The following is a 24,987-nucleotide window of genomic DNA, read 5'->3' as shown; positions in this document are numbered from 1 at the left end:
GTGACAGGTTGCCCCGCCCTCACACCATTAAACACGTCATCAAGGAAGAGATGTCACTGCAAGAGAGAGGGGAAGATATTTCGATTAATGTTTACAAGGCACATGAAATAAAAGAAAATAATGCGCAAATAAATAATTTATAATATATATGAACAGATAGAATTTAGGCTTATATTCACATAAACATTCATCAACTCACACATCAGTTTTGGTAAACAGAAGCTCAAGCATGTTTACTTGACGTGCAAGAACCAATGAGGTTCATTCTCATGTTACGCATCACGCTTGAGTTCATCATATAGTTATTCAGTTTTACAATTTTTAACAGTTTGTGTCAAGTGTCAAAGAGGATGAATAATTAAAGGAACAGTATGTAAGAAATGTATTCCAATTAATCATAAAATGGCCCTGACATGTCACTAGACAGGAAATTGTCATTTAAAAGTTGTTGTTGCAGCCCTCAACTGATGTTGATGTTGTCATGTTGTGTTTTGGCCTGAAGCTCCGCCCTCCACCTATCGACCAATCACGAAGTCAGAAGTGTTTCTGCATCCAGGTTGCCAGATTTAGTTTCCACATCTGCAGCGACAAAATTCCTGCTGATCCTGCAGCATATCTGGCAACCTCGAGTCAGGGGGAGGGGGAGGGACAGCTCTACTCTCGCTTGAAAGTGATCGCAGTACCAGTTTTGGGTACAATCTTACATACACTTTCTTTAATGACAGAATTTTCATTTTTAGCTGAACTAAGGTCAGTTGCCCAACATGTGCAGTTACTGATTAATGTTTTATAATAATAATAAATAATAATGCGTTCGATTTATATAGCGCTTTTCAAGGCACTCAAAGCGCTTTACATTGAAGGGGGGAATCTCCTCAACCACCACCAATGTGCAGCACCCACCTGATGATGCGACGGCAGCCATTTTGCGCCAGAACGCTCACCACACACCAGCTGATTGGTGGAGAGGAGACCTAGTGATGAAGCCAATCAGGTTATGGGGATTATTAGGAGGACAATACATCTTGTATGTGCGCCCCGCTGTGCAAATTAGGCATAGCAACAAGATTGGGTTTGGTGATTTCAATGTTCCCCAAAATTGAGTATAAATGTGATTGTTCCTGCATGTGATACTGTAACTCAGTCTTACATGCACCGGCTGCTCAGTTAGTGAACAAAGGACAGTTACTGGTGGGATGAAAGTTAAAACAACAGCATCAAACATGAGCTGCTAATGGTTACACAACAGCCTAATGAGGGTGGATTATAAGAGACAGAAACACATCTGCATGTGTTCAGAATATGAAGGCAGGAAATAGGTGGGTTTGTAATTATAGACAGATGTTGAAGTCTGTATTGAAGTGAACATCCATGTGCTTGTCAGTCTTGAGATTGTATGAGACTTTTCAAAGCACGATAACAACCGCTTATGAGGTTGTTAAAAGATTAGTTGCAATAATTTACTACTGACAGCTTTAATTGCGTAGTCGGCGGAGGGCATGGGACTGTGGAATGACAAAACCGTATAAAAATGTATGATATGAGCACAGTGCAAGTGCATAACTGCTCTTATAATTCAACAAATGAAATAGCTTAAAAATGACTTCTTTTACACAAAATATATTTCTTTTAAATCTGACTGGGAAATGTTTTTTTTTTGTGAGATTCACACAATGGTCCTTTATAAGTGTCTTCAAAATAACTTTCTGTAGTACAGTAGTGCACAAACTGCTTAACATCTATTGCACTATAGTGCATCCTAGTGGTTGCACAATAAAAGTTCATAAACACACTGAAGTTTGTTTCAAAGCTCGCTGGTATATTTGGCACACTGCTTAAACTGCCAGACAGCAAAGTAACACACATCACTACAATTTTTATCATTTTGTTTTATTGGAAGCAAGTTGTGTGTGATCATCAGTTCACTACAAAAGGAGTTTCAACTCTTCCATCACCAGCAACTACACATGGCAAGTTCAGAACTATGAGGCAAATCAGAATAAAAACTTTATACAGTATAAACCACCCAGTTTTAAAAAATAAAACTGTTAAAAAAAGAAACTTTGAAAGCACTGAACCAAAACGAGATCAGCAATGACGGGTAAGAGATGGACTTGTGATCTCTAGCGATGAGTCTGAAAGCCCTCTGAAACAAGTCAACACTGAGGGACACGTTTGGTCTCATCCGCTGGCTGTAGGAGTGCAGGTACACATTACACCAGGGAGGAAGCCGGAGTCTGTACGGCTTCAGTGAGCTGTGACACACGGGTGGGCTCGGGTTCAATTGTCCTTTGTGATGTTCAGGTGCGTGTTTGTGTGTTCTCGGGTCAGCTCATCGGATCCGCTTCTGCTGTCGCGCTCGATAGATGTCGTGGATGGGAGGGGCGATAGATCCTTTGTCTTCCTCCTCGTCTGAATCGGCGTTAGGCCTTTTCAAGGACTTGTTTGCAACAGCGTGGTTTTCCACAGGCCCATTTCCTTCGCTGGTCATCTCTAACTGTTTCCCAGTGATCAACTCTACAGCAGCATCTACAGCTACAGAGAGAATGAGTTTGTGGAATTAGTGCATAATCATTAGAATTAATCATTACAGTTGATGATATCTCAACTTCAAGAGTACATGGCATATTCCACCACAAACCATGTTTTGCATCATGACATTATTTGAGACATGCCACATTATAATGGCAATATATATATATATATATATATAAAAAACACATACACATAAATATAAATATATAAAACACCATACACATACACATCATTTGACATTTTATATATATAAATATAAAAAAATATGTAAAATAATGTAATTAATATAAAATATTTAAGCTTCTCCGTTCTTATTACCATAATGCAAAAATACACTATATAAACATAAAAATGTGCCTGGATGAATATTATAAAACCTCTCAAGAACAAACATGTCATATTTCACCCCAAAACATGTTTTGTATCATAACATTATTTTTCATTCCAAAATATCTATCAAAGTATTTATGTACTGACTTTATTGATTTTAATTACACTATTTTTTTAATTATATTTAACTTTGTGGTAATATAATATATTTTATATATTATATAACATATATAATATATATTATATACATATATAATATGTATATAATATATATACATAACATAATATATGCATACATATATATTATACACACATATAATATATATGTATGTATTATATATATTACACACACACACACACACACACACACACACACACACACACACACACACACACACACACACACACACACACACACACACACACACACACACACACACACACACACACACACACACACACACGTATATATGCTATAATTTTGTGTTATGATAATGAGAATGGTTGGCCTTCATTGTGTAGTTTTGGTTGTTTACTCTGCCGTTTAAAAGTTTGGTGTTGAGAAGATAAAATGTAAATGAAAAAATGTTTATACCTCATACAGTTTAGGACAGAAGATGTAATGCACGTTCTTTAGATTATTTATTTAAAGTTATCATCATTGCAGCATAATCCTACAATTAAGTATTGAGTAATATAATTTACAATAATAATTAACATGTACTTAATATGGGGCTAGGGTTTGGTGTAGAGTTAGTTGCTTGTATATATGCATAATTTACTGTTATTACTATAGTATGTACATGTAACATGCAACAAGGACACTGTAAATAAAGTGTTACCAAAGACCAGCACTGTATCACTGTATGAGTATGAGCATGTTTTAAGAAACACCATTGACCGGTGAGTGAGATGATGATAGTAATGAGATTCTGTGATACTTACTCTCTGGCAGTACACATCTTCTGAGAGAATCCATCAGCTCATCTACCTGAACAAAGGGACCCTGAAAAGAAAACAAAAAAAAAACACACACACACACACGATGACATCTGTCCTGTACAATGACATGTCTTTGGTTAAATAGCTTGGGTATACTCTAACTGACAGTCATGCTACTGTTTGGTCTACTTAAAGCAGTTAAGAGAAGACAGTGTTGAACTGACTGTAAAACAGCTGGGAGGAGGCAGCAGCTTCATGAGGATGACAGCAGTGGGAGGGACAGGAAACACTCCTCCCGGAACAGGATGTAGTCCGGGGGCTGTCAGGAGGACATCAAACTTAGTAATGCACAACAAAACCTCAGAGTACAACCGTATGCAACCGTCACATGATTTAGACCAGGGAGACCCGAAGTATGCAGCCTCAGGTTTAATGTTAAATGTATGAGGTGTTGATGGAGTCATACTCACGTGCCAGATGACGCGGCTGGAAAGGAACCATTTGGCTGGTGTCTGGTTTGGGGTACTCAGGTTTGCGGTCGGCCTCATCTTTTTGCGCAGGAGTAGAAGGAGTGACCACCGCCTCCTGGATCAGTGCGTATTTGGCACGAGACACGTCCTGCCAATCAGAGATGACAAAGAATGTTCAGATGATTGTTGCACCATAAGTTAGTGATTATATTATTGGATGCAAAATTCACTTTTATATGGTTGTTGTGTCCACACACTGCAAAGACACATTTACACGTTTGCTATGGCTGGTAAACACCTTTGAACTACTTTTGGTCTGTAGCGATTATGTAACAGGCATGCTCTGGGGCTCTTTGACATGGAAATCTGTTCAATTCTTCTGTTAAAGTGCTACATAAATAAACATGGCGTGACTGGACTGCCAAAGTGGTGCAGACATCTACATCGCTATCAGATCAGGTGCTTTCTTAACTGCCGTTTTCTCACCGCTGTAATTTTGTAATGTGTTTATAGTTAAGAGGAAAGCATGCAACTCATATTTACATATTCATTAAACATCATTGTTCACTAACTGTACACTGTTGAATAGGCATTTCAAACTTTTAAATGAAGAACGAAAAATAACTTTTCAGTGAGTATATCAGGGCTTCTACAATGACAGTGAATTTGAGAATCAAAATGGCTATGTATTCTATCATACCTTGTAACCAAGGGCTTTGAGCTCACTGGGGGAGCAGGGATACAAATCCATGAACTTGTATCGGTCCACCAGTAGAGCCGTCTCCTTTCCCTCATATTCATCTTTAAAGGCCATGAAACGCCGTCGCTCCACCTTCAGGATACTGGCCAAGTCCCCGATGTTGCTCTCAAAGGCCAAGAAACGCGCCCAGATTTCACTGTTACACAAAACCGCATGTAAATGTTCAAGCATAATTGCTGCTTTTTGCCTTGATGACATTTCTAAAAACTAAACAAAAAGTTTATATCTAAAAAGATAGAATCTATCTATCTATCCATCCATCCATCCAAGTGAAAATGTTAGGACACCCTATTGAATAAAGTTATTAGCCACTCAGCATTTTCAATGGTCACAATTTTGACAGATTTCGTGGGGAAAAACTGCCATATAGATATTTTTTAATATCTGGTATATTGTCACTTAAAGAGCTAATTCATTATACTGTTTTACTACGTAACCTGTTTACGTGAATATTCGCCATTTTGACATTATTTTGAGTGTATTTGAGTGTTTGAGTGCAATAAGCAGCGGAGCAAGAACTCAATTATGTACTTAGAGGCAGCTTTATATGTGTACACTCTGGGTGTGAGCACAAAATCTGCAGAAATGAGTAAAATGATGTGCAATACATGCAAATCCCATGGCAAATTTAAAGCCCGGTAACAATATTCATCTAAAGCAAATGAAAGGAGTGAGTGAGGGGAGGCGGGTTAGTGTCAACTCTCGCTGCTGAAATCTACCTTTAAGGTCAAACCCTGGTCACGTTAATCCAGCATTAAAATAACACAGACCATTTTAAAGTTTGAAAAGCCCAGAATATATTTAGCAATGTTTAGGCAAATTAGAAGAAACAGATGGTATTTTTGCGTAAATTAAAAGAATCGATAAAATCCCACTAACCCAGATTTCTCAGGGGAAAGACTGCCGGACGTCAGGACTCTCTCAAACAGGACTCTGGTGTTGTTGTCCTCTGTGATGGAGGGAAGGGCAAACAGCTCAATAATTCAGTCATTTTTGAAAACTCATTCCTGGCCAGGCTTTTTACTTCTCTTTTTTTGTGGTAATAGCCTAGCGACCAGATAAAAACGACCAATGTTTACCGCAAGGCAAACAATGTCTCCTAGCTTATCTTCATAAAGCACACGGATGGATTGTTTGGTCTGATAAGCACACCTGAGTCAGATATCATCCTGTGTGTGTAAATAAACAGCCATCTCGAGGATCTGTCAATGATACGCACTCTCACAATGCTTTAGGTGAAATGGTTAACTACAGTGTTTCACCTAACATGATACAGATCGTATGAAATGTGACTACAGCAGTAAAGGCTTAATAAATTGCACTGATTGTCTGAATTGACGAATGGTATTCTTACCGTTTAGGTGAGAGAGGTAATCAATGTATGCCAAAATGTACTCAGGAATGTCTCCGTATTTCTTCAGTCCGAGCTCAAATATCTTAAAGGCCACAGATTTGTCCTGTCGGTGAGGGAACAGTCATTCAGATAATCAGTTTGGTGTGTCTAGATAAATATTCAATTAAAAGGCAATTTCTGAATTAAGTCACTATGATGTTTGAAGGCCATACGTAAAATAAAATACAGGTGGTGTAAAGGTCACATTATGCATTTTTAATCAGCAATTAGCCTTTGATTAAAAAAAGGTAAAACTATAAATGAATAAAAAATATTAATAAAAAATAATGTTTAACCAATTTAAACACAGTGTTTAAATATTACAAATATTTAATCAGTTTTCCTTATATATCATTGGGGTGGAAACAAACATCCAGGATACTCTCTTATGTCAAGTAACAAAAAAAACTTTAAAAAAAGGAAAAGATAATTACAGTGATTTTTTATTTGGTTATACCACCTGACATTTTCAGTCATGAATTTTTAAAAAAAAAAAAGGGGTATAAATCTTATTTTTTTAAAATAACAACATGAATGTCATTAATAGTATTCAATGTTGTCATTGACCTCAAAACATATGCATTTTTAAATATACACCTGACATTTTAGTCTTGATATCAAACAGCAACAAAATATTTACAAAATGAATACTGTTAAAGGTAGGGTAGGTAAGAATGATCTAAAAACTGTTGTCCAAATTTGCTTAAACTTTCTTTATATGTCAATACATAAATTAAAATGTAAGTACTAGTATAAAAATCAAGTGACTTTAGACTTTAAAGCCACTCATTATTTTTATCCGGGACGAAACAAGTGATTGACAAGTGATCCCTTTGAAAGTGTTTAAATTAAACTAAGAGTATTTAAAGAAGAGAAACCAACATATTTCTGCTGTTCTGCTATCGGTTGCCTATTTTTGCTGCGATGCTCACGCTGAATTAAACCTACGGTGCATAGTTCTTGATCAACTTGACCTGATTAACATGAAAGAGAAACGATTTTACCATAAAAATCGTGTAGTGTACCGTGAGTTTCACAATCACCACATAACAGCGCTGTGAAATAAAAGATACACGAAAACACATCACTGCCAGAAGATTTAGCCCAAACTTCCACTGCCTGTTTAAATGATTAAACTAAGCGTATCTTAACTTTAATGTTACATTCATCAAGTGAACACATTATATCCATGTGTGTTTTGGAATGGGGCATTTGCAGCAGATATATGATGCCCGTCATAAAGCACATCTTGGAGGAGAACACCGGCAAATGTGACAGAATGGAGGATATTTTAGTCTGTATTTGAAATACACGTTTCAGCTGCGAGTGATCCGCGAGACAAATGCTGCCAGAATGCACAACGGATGGGCATCGGGCGTGTGCGGCTGCCACTCTCTATATGCACTGCTTCTGCCCTGTCAACCATAGATATGTATACGTATATGTGCTGTCAACGGACTGCTTGCGCGTGTGACATTTGAATGATGTCCCTACATGCACTTCGCTCCTTCTTCTCCGCTCATCTCAGGTAAATAATGCTTCTTCCAGCTGAGCGGCTTCACGTGTTTTGGGGGCGTGGCTTTGGAAAGAGCCCAGAAGGGAGAAGGTGGAGTGAATGGAAATAATGAGCTGTCTTTAAAACAGTCGTGAGAGGTCTACAGTCACTCAATATTTATATTTTCTTTTTTAGAGTACTTACATTTTAATTATGTGTTGATATATTTTAAAAAAAAAGTGTAAACAAATTTGGAAAAAACGTTTAACCAATTCTTACCTACCCTATCTTTAAAGGTGCCTTGCCACGCGTATTTCAAGACTTTTGTGGTAATATCTGAAGTTCTGCCGTGGATTCTGTAACATTTTTGTGTGTGGAAAAAACGCCTTGGTTACTTTGTTTTAAGCCATTTTAGAAAGCCTGCAGGAAGACTTAGCTCCATTTCCAGTTCTCATTAATATTCAACGAGCTAAGCTGCTTGACTCTGGTTGGATAACAACTAGCCAATGAGAGCCTGTCTATCAGCATCCTTTATCCAGAGCAAGAAGTAGAGGAACTTTGTTTACTATCGTCTGAGCTAGATGAATTCTGTGGGCACTGGACGAGCTCATGAATAGTAATGAGCTCAGGCAATGCCATGTCAGACTGACCAGCTATTGTAAATGGCCTGATATCGCCACTTATTTATTTTGAGTGGCTAGAGCTGACAGGAGGAGGTAGCAGTCCATTGTCACATTCACAACATAAAAAACACATTTTAAAAAAATACAAGTAAAAACTGTTTGGTGTGGCAGGGCACCTTTAAGGTTATTTAATGTTGTCACTGACCCCAAAATATATGCACTCTTATATACAGGTTTTTGTATTTTTACAAATTAATATTAAAAGTAATATTTCACTGTATAACTGTATCTACAGACTTTTCACACAAAAAATTAAATGCTACCGCACCAAACGTTTGACCTGCAGTGTTGATGTTACCTTGCTGCAGTAATATTCCATCAGAGCAGCAGTGACGTACACATGATGGCGTGTGCGAGGATCCTCTCTGGCCTTCTTAAAGATGGAGCGGCCAGACTTAATTCCTTCAGCTCTTCTGGCGAATTTCATGTACTGTATATAGACCTGAACGATTCAAAAACATCAAAGGCTCAGTCTCTATTAGCAGAGACAGCACAACAAACACGTTATAACGCATTCATTCATGACTATGTAATGTTATATTTCAGGCACCCCACATATTTGTAAATGATACATTTGCCAGATATGATTAGTGAAAAGGAATCAGACACACACTTTGGGTTGTGAGCAGGTTTTACTCAACAGCAGAACTTTATTATTGCTATTTTTCCATGACACTCCAAAAAGAGCTGGACTTACCAAAGTGGGGTCGATATCTTCTATCGCCAGGAGACGGTTGTATATACTATGAACCTTCTCGTGCTTCATGCGACTCTGTGAATCAAGCACAGATCAATACTATGAATGGTCAAATGTTGAATTGTAAGATTACAGGGGACAGGATTTTTCTTGCACCTCTGAAATAAAGGCCTGGTTTCACATGCAGGGCTTAGATTAAGCCAGGATTAGGCCTATTAGGACATTAAAGTAGTTTTTATAAACGTGCCTTACAAAAAACATTACTGCTGTGCATCTTAAGACAAAAGTGACACATTTTAAGATCTGTTAGTGCAAGTTGCTTTAGACGACGCATGGGTACAGTCGTGCTGCTGATTTTTCTGGATTTAAACATTCTTGGAAACATTTGGGATAATGCAAGTACACAAGTCAGCATAACACTGTTCTAGTATTTTTTGGATTTTAATCCAAAAATCTTCCATATTGTGCCTTTAAGATCCCTCTACATTAAAGGTGCAGGGTGTCATTTTTATGAGGATCTAATGACAGGAATGCAAAATAATATATAAAACCATGTTTTCAGTGGTTGTATAAAGACCTTACATAATGTACCATTGTTTTTATTACCTTAGAATAAGTCATTTCTATCCAAATACACCGCAGGTCCCCTTACAGTGAATTCACCATTTTGTGCCGTCATGTTTCTAAAGTAGCCCTAAATGGACAAACTTCTCTACAGAGCGCTAGCTACTCTATGCTGTCTCAGACGATAACATTGTCCTGTGTCGGCCACCGTAGCTTCTCTGTGCTTCAAAAGGGAGGGGTGAGCGGTGGGTGATTGCAATTCGCAACCTCACCGCTAGATGCCACTAAAATTTACACAGTGCACCTTTAAACAAGATTTGCTAAGGGAGTACATTTTAAATGACCCATTTCAATTGTTGTTGATTTTATTTTAGGGTTTGCTAGAATGTGTTTTCATGTTTAAAAAAAAAAACAATTTTTCACATATTTGATATTTTCGTAGCATCTCACATATAATATTGTCTCATGGTACGGCAATCTTACATTAAAACAGAAAAGCAAACTTTCACCAATAATTAATCAAGCAAATAAGATTACTGAACAAAAACAACAGTCACTTCAGGCTTTCTGTGATTGTTTTATGAAAAAAAACAGCAATTGCGATTTTTAAAGATCGTACTCATCCACTTCATTCTACTTTTGAATTGCTCCCATCTGGACATACACTAAAAATTAATTTGGCCAAAAGAAATGTGTATAAAAAATGGCTTGTACAAATGGCCGTGATTATCTTAAATTGTACTAAAACTTTTTAGTTTTAATTTTTTAATTTTGTAGATTTTGTATTTGTGCTGTAAATGTGTGGTGTGATTTTATGTAGTAATGTGAATTTAGTATACATCATCACCAGTGTAAAAAAAAATAATTTCCATTCCGTGACAAACAGAATAGACCAAGTTCAATCCATCTCTCTTCCAGTCTTTCAGTAACTTTGAAATACATAGTGTTTAGTCTGTGTCACTATGAAGCATGATGAGCTCTGAATGGCCGACTGGATCAGTGTGTTGATTGGCCAACCACTTCGAGCATGATTTGGAAATGTCACGCCCTTACCATAACCACAAGTTTCAACACACTACTAATGCAACTCAAACAGGCCTTGTCTTGTTTGTATATGCCTTGGGCAGGAATTTTTTTAATGAAGAATATTGTGACCCGTATGAAAACTCATTTCACAGAGTTCAGAAACAGTGCTCACTGATATAGAAAATAACTTTGGAGTGACTTTGTGCTTTGGAAATTAATAGAACCCCTTTAACATATGGCATATTCAAATGAAATATTAACAATATTATAGATAAATGCAATCAAAATAGAGGTTATTTGCATATATAAGTCTTAAAGGTACTGTTGTAAAAGAGCCTGTTCAATTGTCAAGGTAAGACAACAGAAAATTGGTGCAAAATTGCCATATAAATCTAAATTCTGACTCTCTTTGGTGTAAGAGCCCTTGACTAACATAAAAAAAGAAGGCTTTCAAAAGCATAAAAGGTTCAGGTTATGGCCCTTTTTCAACAGCTCAGGTCATCACTAGATCAGTTTAACAGGTCTTACCTCCTCATAGTCTGCAAAAGAGAAATACAGCAGCATGTTCTTCTTGAGCAGAGTTCCTATGGCACGCTCGTAGATGTTAGCTGCCTCATCACTGAACAGCTTGGCATTGTTCATGTCCTGAATGAGATGATCATGAGTGAAAGAAAGAGAACATGGAAACGTGAACAATTGCATGTTAACATGACACCTAATACAAGCAAAAAGAAGTCATTTCAGATTCAAGCACTGGAAGTAAAATGTTTTATATACAATGATGTGCAAACTAACCCCTTTTTCTGCCAGCAGTTTGCTGGATTGTTCCAGGTACTGGGCCGCTTCATACCAGATGTCAGGGTGATGTCCGAGTACCAAAAGGCATTGCTCATAGGCGAACATCACTGCAAGTGACAAATAATATAGTTAGATACAAAAAAGGCCTGATTTAACAACAGAAAACATCAGACACTGCCCTCCACCATTCAGCCTGTGACTAAAGTTGTACATTTTACAATTCAGTACATTTATATTTGTTTATCAGTTTACATTATGCATACTTTTATACATAAATAATTAAAAAAAATGTATGACATCCTTGCAAAAAATCATTTGGGTTCATAAACGATTTTAAAGCACAAGTATGCAATATGTTCATAACATCCTTAGCACATTAATAATATTTAAATAGGGTAAAGCAATATTTTGTTGTAAATTTAAGCTATCATCGGCCAGCTCTTTATATAAAGTTTGATGTATTAAGTGTCCAACTAAATACCATGTACTCAAATAGGGTTACATATTGTATTCTGTATACACCAAATATAAACTGCTTGATTATTTGTATAATCTCAAAATGTAAACTATATTATTGTCCAGCTCTAATCTGCTAAAGGCATGAAGATATTAGGATATTATAAACATAACATGGTTTTCTGTACAGCTGATTTGAAACAATATATACTGTAAAAAACGTTAGACAAATAAACGTGACAAGACTACGGTCATGCTCGACAGGATTGAACCAACAGTTGGTCTATTGTCAGAACCTGCTGCTCGTTATTTATGAGTCTACCTCTTTTGGTGATGAGAGTCTGATCTTCGGTACGCAGTGGGTTGCTCTTCTCCCATTGGATATATTTCTTCCACATCTCTACCTGCTGGGCCTCCTGTGGGGAGTTCTGGGGCGGCACCGAGGGGGCATTCCGGTCCAAACCCTTCATCACAGTCTCATACTCCTAAAAATGGGGAATAAGGGATCGCACCATCAACATACAGTAAGTGACGAGGAGAAATCTAAAGTTTTATTGAGCTTAAAAGAGTTTTTGGTATCAGATAAAATAAAAACACCATCCATTTAAAAACGCATCCTTTTCTTTGAGACTGCATTTTTTGTCCTGTGAAAAAAATGATCTTTTTGAAGATGTGGAGATGTGAGGGAGGATTTTTGATGTGAGTGCTGAGATATTGACGTTTCAGTGTAGACAAGAAACTTTTGGAAAATGCTTAAAGGTGTCCTAGAATTAAATTGTTTATTAACCTTGCCATAATGAAATAATAAGAGTTTAGTACATGGACATCACATACTGTGAGTCTCAAACACCATTGCCTCCGACTTCTTATGTAAATCTCATGCAAGAAAAACACCACAGAAAAATAAGTGATTCTTAACATAACGCCACGTGACGCAACCGCTGAGGATCATTAATATGCACGCCCCCAACATTTGCATATGTCTGAACATGTTCATTGTCAGGCGGAACTGACGGAGTCGAATCATCGGGACTGCAGGTAAACAAGAAACTTGAGGATAGCAAAAATGGCAGGCAGATCATGAACACAAATGTTCCAGGCTGAGCAGGGGACGTGAGGACTTTTCATAGCCTTCCCACAGATAAAAATAATGTCAACAGTCATGGTTGATGTTTATAATCGGATACCGTAACAATTTAATTCAAGATCGTTCGTTTGCCCGGCCCATTTCATGCAAGCTTCGCTCAGCGTCTTAAACTGAAGAAAGTGGCAACTATATTCCTGCAAGCAGTAAGTAGAATTTTTCCACTTATTGACCGTATAAACAATTGCGGATTAAATAGTGACAGCATTGTCTAGATAACGCAAGAGACTAGTACAATAGGGAACTCCATGTACCATACAAAACTAAATAGTGCGTCTAATGACAAAGGTTAATATTATTTTGTATTACAAAATACAACCGTAGATAGGTATGTCATACTACGTTCGTTTAGTTGACGTTCAGCTGCTAACATCACCTTCTCCACCATATAAGTTAAAATGATAGTCATTTGTAAAGGCTTCCACTCATTTTGTAAAAATATATATATTTTTGAGAATTGAAGTATCGTTGACTAAAAAAGACGACTAAAATGTAGTTTAAAAAATAAAACGATCAAAAACCACTGGTTTTGTCGGAGGGAAAGAATAGCGTTTGTGCTTGCGGTTGCCAGATTTCAGTAATTTAAATCCCCCAAACAGAGATTTTCTGTGAAAAGAACACGTAGACTAGCCGGCATTTTACCTAAACATGTGTAATCTGGATTTCTCTCTCTCACGTGCAAACATGTAAGCTTTTAGCAATCTCCATTTGAGATGTTCTGCTTAAAGTGTCATTCAGTTCGTCTGTGTTCTGTCAGGACGGTCAGGACTCACGAGCCGCTTTGCTGAAAAACTGAACTGCTGTGAGCTGCTGAAATAAGCCAATCAGAGCAGAGCTCAACATTAATATTCATGACTATCAAATAAGGCAATAACCGAGCATTACATCCTAGGAACAATTTATAGGGTTGTAAATGGACCTGTAAAACTATCTGGACCATTTTTGCCCTTAAATAAGATTTATCATGTATAATGTAGATATCAGAGAACAATTTAGCATATTTCAACTCATTCTAGGGCACCTTTAAACACTAGAGTGGGTGGAAAGCTATTTGAATTTTTTTTTTTAAATGTATCTGGATTAGTGGAGATGTAGCCTAAAACTACTACTTTTAAATTGCTACCAGGGTTCTCAGTCATGGATAACAAATGCAGATGGGAAAGTGTGAGATATCCTGTGGTGGGCGTTCTGGCGCAATATGGCTGCCGTCGCATCATCCAGGTGGATGCTGCACATTGGTGGTGGTTGAGGAGATTCCCCTCTTCTATGTAAAGCGCTTTGAATGCCTAGAAAAGCGCTATATAAATGTAACAAATTATTATATTTATTATTATTATAGCTACACGTTTTGTTATTTATGGTGAATTTTATTCATAGGTGATGTGTTTTTAAATATGGGTTTAAGAGTAGTGTTTTGCAAAAATGATATTGGGACTACAACTAGAAGAGACATTTTCTGTGTTTTACCTTGGAAATATACCAAATGGAACAAGAAAGGAAGACCGATATCTGCTACAAATCTTACAAGCTGCAAGCAAGAAGGCCATTACACGTAAATGGCTGAACATAGACCCTCCTACCTTATCATAGTGGATAGAAATTATAAACCAAATATACAACATGGAGAAACTGACCTTTTCATTAAGGCATGCTTCGGAAAAAGGGGAAGGTTATTGGAAGAAATGGATAACTTTCTTTAATAAGTAGATTCCATTTACATTATATATAAATATCTCATTTAACATGTGTCAGGGGAACATGTTTCATTGTATTATGGCTTAACATTATAGTGTTTCATTGCATTGGTCGGTTTATCTGTTTGTTTGTTTACTTTATGCTCATTCTGGTTTAAATGTAAAAAAAATGTAATAAAAAAAAAAAAAGTAATAATAATAAAAAAAAAAAGAGTAGTGTTTTGCAACCTAAAAATGCATTGAGGACCAACATAATGACAGGTCTTTAACAAAAACCCTGTTGCTTTATCCCAATACACACTTCAACCTGTGCTGGACTCACCTTGGCGACTCTCCTGGCGTTCATGTAGTCTCTGCTCCGGTCTTCAATCATCTTTTTGGCCAAGTGCACATTTATGCCCTTTATAATGGAAGAAAAGCAATTTATGACAAACAAAAATAATACATGCACATTACAACCAAAAGCATTTCTTCAAGATACAGGCCCACCATCAAAAACTGTCATCATATTTTGGTACTTTTTTTTTTTAATACAGTTTTTGGTATAAACTGTGTTGCTGATTCACAAAACATTTGAGTTTTATATTTATTTATATACAATAGATTATAGGTAAATATCACCTAATCCAGCACTTTTTGTTTTCTGAATTAAAGAACCCCATACGGTGTGAGAAAAAAAAAGGCAAACTTTTTCCCACCTTTTGCAAACCTACATGACTGATTAGACCAATAGCGATGCATTTGCTCAAAACAGCTGATGGAAACTTACATGATTGCTAAAATACTTTCAGTGAAACATGATATGATCGGATTTAGTAATCTGCATCGTTCTACAAGTATTTATCAGTAATATTTTATTGGGGGTATTTCCCTGGTGCTCATGGCCCAACACTTATTACAACCAATTAAACAAAACAAAAACGATTCGATGTTGAAAAGAGGTTTGTCATGACAAATCTGTCAAATAATTGCCATGTTCCAAAACAGCACCCTCAACCAGAACACCACATCCATGCACTCACCTCTTCATATTTGCTGTAGTCCCTCCAGAGCTGCTCTATGTTAATCATGGGGTTGACGCAGCCCCTCTGGTACACGCGTCTGACGGCTGTGATTCGCTGATTTTCAGCGTATGACCCCACGGCCTCTCTAGATGACACGTACAGAGAGCTCGTCAAATGCCTTTCCTCCAATCATCAACTTTTTTAATGACCGTTAAATGAGTTGAGAACACAAATGGTGTACTTACACTCCTTTGAGGAAATTGATGTAATCCACCCAAATCTAAGAGAAGAGTTTTATGTTAATATTTATGATGCCATAAGACAAATCAGAATTAATAAGAACTGACCAAACCTCACCTGATAGGACATAATCTCCATCCCAATCTTATCCAAAGCAAAATCATAAGCTTGTGCCATCTTTTCCCTGTCAAAAAACAGCACATTTAAAGTCGCTTCCTCAATATGCAACAAGAAAATATACAACTCACAATGAACTAAAAAGTATGGAAGTTTGTTCCTGCCACAGAAAAAATTAGAAAAGGTACTTGGAAAAGGACTTTCTCTCTCAAAATGATGGCTTTTTTCCTTGCAATTTTGAGTTTACACCTCGCAATTCTGACCTCAGATTTGTTAGAAATAAAGTCAGAAGTGTGAGGAACTCGCAACTGTGAGAAAAAGTCTGTATTGGGTAGATATAAACTTGCAATTCTGACTTTTCAATTCTGGCAATTCGGAGGGGGAACAAAAAGGTCCAAATTGCAAGATGTAAACTCGTAAATTGTGAGATAAAAAGCCGTGAAAAAGTGAGGTCTGTTGTGATAGCTGTATTCAAAATTTGTTCATTTAATTTCCATTATTTTGTCTTATTTGCAATAATTACACACACACACACACACACACACACATTATATATATATATATATATATATATATATATATATATATATATATATATATATATATATATATAAAATATTAATATATGGAATGGGTCTAGAAGTCCATTTCAAAGTCAGTTTATATTTATATGGCACGTTTAAAAATAGCTGATGTATCCCCATACACAAAAAGTCTAAAAGAAAATTTACATTTTATAATTTGGTATTTGGCATGTGCCTCCCTGGACTTCAATGAAAAAAAATCATTGGATGTTTCAAAGAGTATCTTGTGCTTAAATGGAAGCTGACAACTGAACATGATAAAATTAATTCTTTCTAGATTGAAATCAAGGACCAGAAGTATCCCTTTTATAATTAATTCGATTTTGAATTGTGGTCTTAGTTTTTTTATCCCAATGTATATGGAATATAAATCACCCTTCTCTCTATAGATATTGCCATTAGGCATTGAAAAAGGCAGTTGATCGCTACATTAAAGCCATGGAAACACAATCATGTCACATACTTATAGCTGGGCAGTTTTCCTTTGGTTTCCCGGACATATGAGAGGTAGCACTTCCACAGGTCAATGTGCAGAACCTTCATTAAGCACCTCTGAAACAACTGAGCAGGAGATTGAACAGTGAACAAACCCTTCTGACGCACAACAGCACATCAAATCACAGTACAGCTCTAACTCACGCATACAATCTATACTGTGACAGATCATGATGGCGGTTAAATACAAAACATATCAAAGTCAACTAATTCTAGATTATGCTCAAATTATATAAAACACGCTGAAGTTAAAATTCTGTGTAAAATACTGACAGATAATCTGTAATCATCAGATAACAATACCATGGTATTGTGACATATCACTGAATGATTAATATTCATTTTACATGGTACTGCAGATAATATGCCAGCATTCTGTACTTTTGTGTTTTCAGAAACAAAAGGGTCATGGCAGATATCAAGTGACTCAATATTGACCAAGTATGACTTATGTTTTGTTGCCAAACTGCATTAACAGTGGATTGCCCTCTAAAATGGGATCTAACAAACTCGGATAATGCATCCTCCATGATGAAAATTTTTTGAAGAGTTTTTCCCCCTCATATTTTAATGTCAGAGCGCCTGTTTTATGGAATCGGTTAGGCAAACAGTATATTTGTAGTGAAGCAGGGTGTTATTTTATTTCACTACACCATCCTTGTGTTTACTCGCCCTGAGCTTTTGAGTGGTGACCTGGATAAAGCTCAGCTTTTATGGTCTTAAAACCATGCATGCGCCCATTACAATAATTTCATACGATCAATAAATTCTAAATGTGGCTTCCATGCGATAACAAACGCTTACCTTTTCCACCTTGTCATAATTTTTAGCCTTGATCTGTGGACACATTTGGAAAACCAATATTATTAAAAAAAACAAAAAAACAACCGGTTTCTCCACACGCATGCACACAACCTTTTAGGTCAACGATGTGACATTCACACAACCCTGTATAATATTGTGTCAGTTTCATGATTGTCCTCCTCTATTAATTCTGCATGTGATGTTGTATATTTAGAAGATTCCCAAGCTACATTTTGAAGAATGACTAATTTCATGTGCTTATGGAAGGGCCACAAAGCTGCAAAATGGAGTAACGGATATTCCCAGACAAGGCTTAAGCTAGTCTCACACTTAAACCCATGTTTGAGCTGTTTTAACTGAAAGCAACTTGCACTGGGGGATCTTGAAATGTGTCGGTGCCATTGCTTTGTCTTGAGATGGTAATTTTATAAAAAGCTACTTAAATGCCCCTAATTGAACTACAGCCTAATTCTGTCTTAATATTAACCCTGTCTGTGAAACCAGGCCATTATGTATTAGTAACTATTAGTTTTTGGAGTGAAAACCCCTGGGAAAGATTTAGCATTGTCCCTATGGTTTGCATGTGAAGGTTTTAAAAAGCTAAGACCAGTTGTGGCATAGAAAAAAAAAAAAAAACTTCTAAAATAATTTGGAATGCATCAAAAATTAAAAATTACACGGACAGATACAATAATTTAAAACACAGGTTTACTTATTTTATTCACCAACTTCCTTTGAGCAACACAAAAATCTGTTTAGCAGAAGTTGCTGCTGTGAAGGAAATTGTGATGCAGTTACAGATTAACATTTATTCATTTTTGCAGGAAAATCTAAACTTAAAATATTTTGCTTTGAATAAGAGGCAGCAATAAAAAGCGAAAACATTGCCATAATGTGTATTAATAGAATTTTAAAAAAAACAAGAAACTAGTTTCTCACCACAAAGTCGAACACAGAAATTAAACATCGGGTCTAACCAATAAGGATTTCTCTGCTGGTGTGCCACAAATATGAAAAATAGCTACATCCTGCACTCTCTTTTAAACATGTAAGAAATAATAATACTATGCCATCACCAAAAACAAAAACTACATTCACGCACCATGTCAGCTAAAAACTCAAACACTTTACAGTGTATTTTTTAAACCAATTTAAATTTAAAGGGATAGTTCACTTTAAAATGAAAATTGTGTCATCCTTTACTCACCCTCAAGTTGATTCAAACCTGTATGAATTTCTTTCTTCAGCTGAACACAAGGAAAGATATTTTGAAGAATGACAGTAACCAAACAGTTAACTGGAACCATTAAAAAAAATACTATATAAGTCAATGGTTCCAGTTAACTGTTTGGTTACTGACATTCTTCAAAATATCTTCCTTGTGTTCAGCTGAAGAAAGAAAGTGTTTTCAAACCTGTATGAATTGAGGGGAAAGTAAAGGATGACAATTTTCATTTTACAGTGAACTATCCCTTTAAATGCTTAAGTCTATCATTGGTCAGTCTGGCAAAATCCCATTAATCCTCTTTTATTCCCCGGCTAAATAACATTACCTTGGTGACAGTAATCAGCCCGATTCGCAACAAGTGTTCAATAAATCACAGAATTTCAGATGCTTAAAAAACATAAGCTCATGGGATGCATGATTTAGGGCTGAGCACTGACCGAGTCATGCTTGCACTTTTCAGTATTCTGATAAAATATGAATGCAAATTGAAGCAAATGCACATTTTCCAGCAAAACAAATCGCAGGTAAATATGAAAATCCTCAAAGATTTTATAGATTATGACTGGAGTCATTCAGTGGTATAATGATTGCAGATACAAATTATGATTTTATATTTTTAAATGTCTTAAGAGTGTGAACTAACTCTACATCAAGAAGAAGCTCAAATGTGTTTTGAGGAATAAGTCATGGTTACATTGGAAGGGGGATTAAGTATATATATAAAAACCGAGATTAAGCAGTATGTGCCATCAGAGGTTGAGGCATTTTCACTGATAATATGAGGTAAAGTCAGATTTTTGCTGAATGAATTGTGTTCACTCTAGGGTAGTGCTTAAAGCACACAAAGCCCTTTGTCCACTGCTTTCCCTGCATAACAAAAAATAAGACTAATATGACTATATGTGCGCTGTTATTATTAAAGGCATGGTTGACAAATGTAATGATACATGTCATTCCAAACCTGTATGATTTTGCTTCTGTGGAGCAAACACACATACAATTATATTTTAAAGAATGCTTCAACTATTTTTGTCCTTACAAAGAAAGTTAACGGTGACCAAAATAACATTGATCCCCATTCACCGTCATCTCTTACAGGTTTGAAATGATATGAAGGTGAGTAAACGACAATTTTCATTTTGGGATCAACTTCCCCATTAAGGCCATATTTCGGATTAGCTCTGTGATTCTTGGTAACATTAAAATCGCATTTATATCACTGAGGTGAGCTGTAAGAGGTTGTTGGTAGTGTGTCTGTGCTCGAGGGCAAATGATGACAGCCTGACATACTTAACCAACCACTCAACAGCTCCAAACGAAATCAAAACTCAGCATGACACAGTGTGAAAAATACTGGCATTGATGCAGTCGCTCTGGGACATGATCACTGTGGTACTGCCGTCTCCTTGCCTCGGACACACGCATGCACGCACTCACTGACACAAGATTACAACGCACATTACAACGACAAGCCAAACTTGTTACAGTGCATTTTATTACGGTAGGGGTGAAAAGAACAGTTTTGACTAAGGGTTGAGAAGCTTGAACAATAATTAAATGATGCTCAAAACAAGAACCAGATGAGTGCATAAATACTTCAGATCTGATTGGTCCCTGATTTTTTGCATTATATTATTTCAATTAAATATACTGTATCATAAATATGATTTTTCAGATCCAGATGCCAACAGAAAATTTGATTAGCAATAAATCACAATTGGGGATCTGAAACTAGATCATATTTACAACCACAGCTCTTCAATTGATTTATCCATGGTGAAGTCTATTTTTAGAGAGGAAATTATTTTATGGCTATGTGATTGCAGCTCTAATCCTAATTGGCCCTTTAAAAAGCTCCACTCCAATTGGTTAATATTTCTGCAACCAGCTGTACAAAACCCAATCCAACAGAAAGAATCATTAGTAAACGGAGTGATTATCAACACAACGTGCTGAAAGTGGTAAAAAAAAACAGAAAGCAAAAAATTAACAAAAAAAAAAAAAAAGGAAATTACTCACTTGGGCTGAAATGAATTTACATTCTCTCCATTTTAGGATGTTAATAATGAAATTAGATGTCAACAAATCAAAATTGCTGATTTACAATGCAAGTTACCAGACTAACAACTTTCAAAATAGCACAACAAACTCTTGCATTAGATAACTACGAAAATGACATCCAAGTTTAATATTATCTTGGAGCAAAGGTAGGTGCTCTTACTGATATTATACATGTTCTTTTCTGGGTTGCCAGGTTTTTACAACAAAACCTGCCTTATTGCTACTCAAAACAAGCCCAATAGTGTTTTTGGGTGGGGGATGGGGGGTCCTCGCTAAAAATTTGCAAGTATTATATGCGGCAAGGGAATACCGCAGACTTGGCAAGACCGGTTCTTTTGGGAGTGAGGTCTGAAAGTTTTGGAAAGAGGTTAAAGGGCAGGGCTTAGTAAAGGGTCAATTATAACGATCAACTAAGCATAGAGGGGAAATAACTCAACCACCCTCCACCAAAGTTACAAGCGTATTCAAACTAAATAAATCACACATTTAGTTCTCTTAACATTATTGAATCATTTAAACCCAAATCCTTTTTAGCAATTTAATGGGCAAAAGAAAGTCTAATTCTATTTTATGTATATATATATATATATATATAAATAATACACCTTACCATTTAAGTGACTACACTAGTTAATTTTCAAGTTAGCTGAATGTATGCGTGCATCTATATGTTACTTGTAAGATACTTACCATTACAATCTGTCCCTAAACTGCACTCCTACATATAAATGTCATGGCCTTTCTCATAATCACCTCCAGAAATAATTTAATAGTAAATCTTAAAGAACGTGAGCAGAGTCAGTGTGTGGTGCAAGTGTGTACTTGTAAAATGCCATTTAATTCGCCTCAGGATTTAGACAAACTAGACTCTGTTGATGTGTGGACTACGAATCACATGTATAAAATGGAATGAGGGACAGGAGAGACGCTAGTATGGACCAAATCTTGAATTATTAATTACAAACAAACCACAACAACCTCAAAGAAATGACACAGGAGGCAAGAAATTGACACAAGTAATAAAGGCTAAAGCACTCCAATACCATTAAAATTGTTTTAATGCTGTTGCAGATAAAACATGCAACAATATCACCTCATAAAACTGCAAAGTATAAGAAAAAGAATAACTTGAGAACCTCTAAATGATACAAGCTATTGAGTTTCCCTTGACGCCCTGCGATTACTGTGCATTGTTGGTGTTGTGTGAATATCACATTGTTGATCAAAATGGGGAGCATGACATGCACAGATATGAAAATGTCATTAAATTAAAATAAAGTTTAACCTCAGCTTCAATGTATAGCTTCCAGAATCTGCCCGAACTGGGAAACTGGGCGACAAGTCGCTCATATGTCTTCCTTGCTTTGTCTATGGGTTGATTCTAAAAGAAGTAAAATTCATTTACATACAGAATCAAACGTACGTCCCAAAGACCGTTTACATGAAACAGCATCAGATTCGCCCTCCCGTCCCCTCCCAAAACATGTTACCCCCGGGTAAAAAGGAATGCAACCCTGTGTCACTAAACCTGTGCTTCACGAATCAGTATGCTCCAAGCGTCGAGGTCATATGGGTTTTCTTCCAACTTCTTCTCTGCTTTCTTCACCTTCTCTGGGATGTATTCTGCCGCCTGTTGAGGGGGTAAAAGAAGCAACAAATGTGAAACCGGATTATCCTGAAATGAGTGCAACATCGACATCTGTTCCCATAAGACATCTCAAACTGGTGCATATTCATATTTCGGATATATAACCATAAGTTGAACATCAACAATTCTTAATCTTATACACAGGAAATGAAACCGCTGCAATTTTGTTGTGTTTCAAAACTTTGAAAGCTTCCTTCATTTTGACACCTTCATACTCTAAAGGATAAAAGTACAGTTTATAGTTCACCAAGTCAGCATAAATATTGTTATTAGTAATAAACTAGATAAAGTTATTAGACGCACAATGTTGGCTCAAGAAAGCAGTAGTTTTAAAGTTGGTAGTGGATTTAAAATCTTAAAGGTTTCCAGTTTAAAGTGTCATGTCTGTTTAAATAGCTTTAAGTTTGTATTCGTTTTTAAAAGGTAGCCTAGAATGTAGCCTAGAGAGACAGATATGGTATTGTGTGTGGTTGGTAGGGTGTTGCTAGGCAGTGTAGTTGCTTGGGGGATGCCATGTGGTTAGTAGGGTATTCTAGATGGTTACTGTGGCGTTGCTATGGTTTCTGGATGGTTGCTAGGGTGTTCTAGTACATTTCTAGGGCATTGCTATGGTGTTCTGGGTGGCTGCTATTATTTGAAGGATTTACAGTAGACAATTCAATAAATAGAAATATATTACTTAGAATGGGCTTTGGGAAACTTTGACCAGTAGGATTTGAGCATTATGTTCGTGTGTAAGTCCATGGGATTTTCTCAAAATTTTGGTTACCAGTTTTTTTGGATGGTTGCTATGGTGTTCTAATAGGTTTCTAGGGCATTACTATGGTGTTCTGGAAAGTTGCTAGGGTGTTATAACTGGTTTCCAGGGCATTGCTATGGTGTTCTGGAAGGTTGCTAGGGTTTTCTAATAGGTTTCCAGGGCATTGCTCTGGTGTTCTGGATGGTTGCTAGGGTGTTTTAAAAGGTTTCTAGGACATTGCTATGGTGTTCTGGGTGGTTGCTATTATTTGACATTTTTACAGACAAGACAGATCAATAAATAGAAATATTAACTACAATTGAATGGCAAGTGGGATTTGAGCATTCCGACAGCTTTTTTCCTAATTTCTGGTCACCCGTTTCTGGGAAATAGTCCGATCGGTTATAAAACTCACACCCGAGTCAGAAGATCTTGTCCGAGTTTGGCGGTGTCGTTTTAAAGCTCCAGGAGACGTTGTAGTCAACAAGTTGTTGTAGAATAAAGAGTTAAAATGAAATAAAGGTACGATAGCTTTCTCAAGCCAACATAATAAATCAGACTGTTGCAATAGTAAAGGTAATCAATGCATCGTGTTGCACTCACACAACCGCCAACACCTAAGCAACAGCATTACGTCAACACTCGTCTATCCTACTAACGTTACCTCAAATGTTTCCCTCGTGTATTACAGCAGCACAAAGCAAATTCTGCACAAACAGTAGACGTTTACAGCGAGAGACGTGCAATAAACCTTTAAACATCGACACCATCCTGCTTTAGGAGCGAACTCAACAGCTAGGCCGCAAACACGAGCACTGGATTTCACATACTCCACAAATGTCTTTACTTTACCTGGTCCGGGGGAGTCTCGGTGGACATGATGGAATATGAGTGCGATCCGAGCAAAGAAACGTCGACTGCTCTAATATCACAAATAATCGTGAACCGTGACTATTGCAGCATTGTTTATTTGTGCAGATTCTTTGTGCGGCCGCTCGTCTCTGACCGCGCACTAAAATGGCAGCAGCGTGACCAAGCCGTTGAGCCACGCCCCCCGGAAACTACTCATTTCAAAATAAA

At 36.7% G+C, this 24,987-nt stretch overlaps 1 protein-coding gene across 1 annotated transcript; it reads right to left on the bottom strand.

Annotated features, from left to right (window-relative positions):
* Positions 1-1,882: 1,882 nt before the first annotated feature.
* Positions 1,883-24,947, bottom strand: cstf3 (cleavage stimulation factor, 3' pre-RNA, subunit 3). The gene is made up of 21 exons (XM_067420486.1): positions 24,760-24,947; positions 23,049-23,150; positions 22,806-22,901; positions 18,232-18,264; positions 17,396-17,493; positions 16,349-16,415; positions 16,237-16,271; positions 16,010-16,136; positions 15,310-15,387; positions 12,472-12,634; positions 11,691-11,800; positions 11,424-11,540; positions 9,306-9,380; positions 8,907-9,050; positions 6,392-6,494; positions 5,917-5,986; positions 4,978-5,173; positions 4,278-4,425; positions 4,032-4,126; positions 3,811-3,871; positions 1,883-2,535 (listed from the first exon to the last, which is right to left on the bottom strand). Exons 1-21 carry the CDS (start codon positions 24,784-24,786, stop codon positions 2,333-2,335), a joined length of 2,148 nt encoding a protein of 715 aa, XP_067276587.1. The 5' UTR covers positions 24,787-24,947; the 3' UTR covers positions 1,883-2,332.
* Positions 24,948-24,987: the final 40 nt, after the last annotated feature.

This window comes from Pseudorasbora parva, chromosome 16, assembly GCF_024679245.1.
Source record: "Pseudorasbora parva isolate DD20220531a chromosome 16, ASM2467924v1, whole genome shotgun sequence".
Lineage (NCBI taxonomy): Eukaryota > Metazoa > Chordata > Actinopteri > Cypriniformes > Gobionidae > Pseudorasbora > Pseudorasbora parva.
The sequence above is the reverse complement of the archived record's forward strand: the minus strand, read 5'-3'. Positions and strand labels throughout refer to the sequence as shown.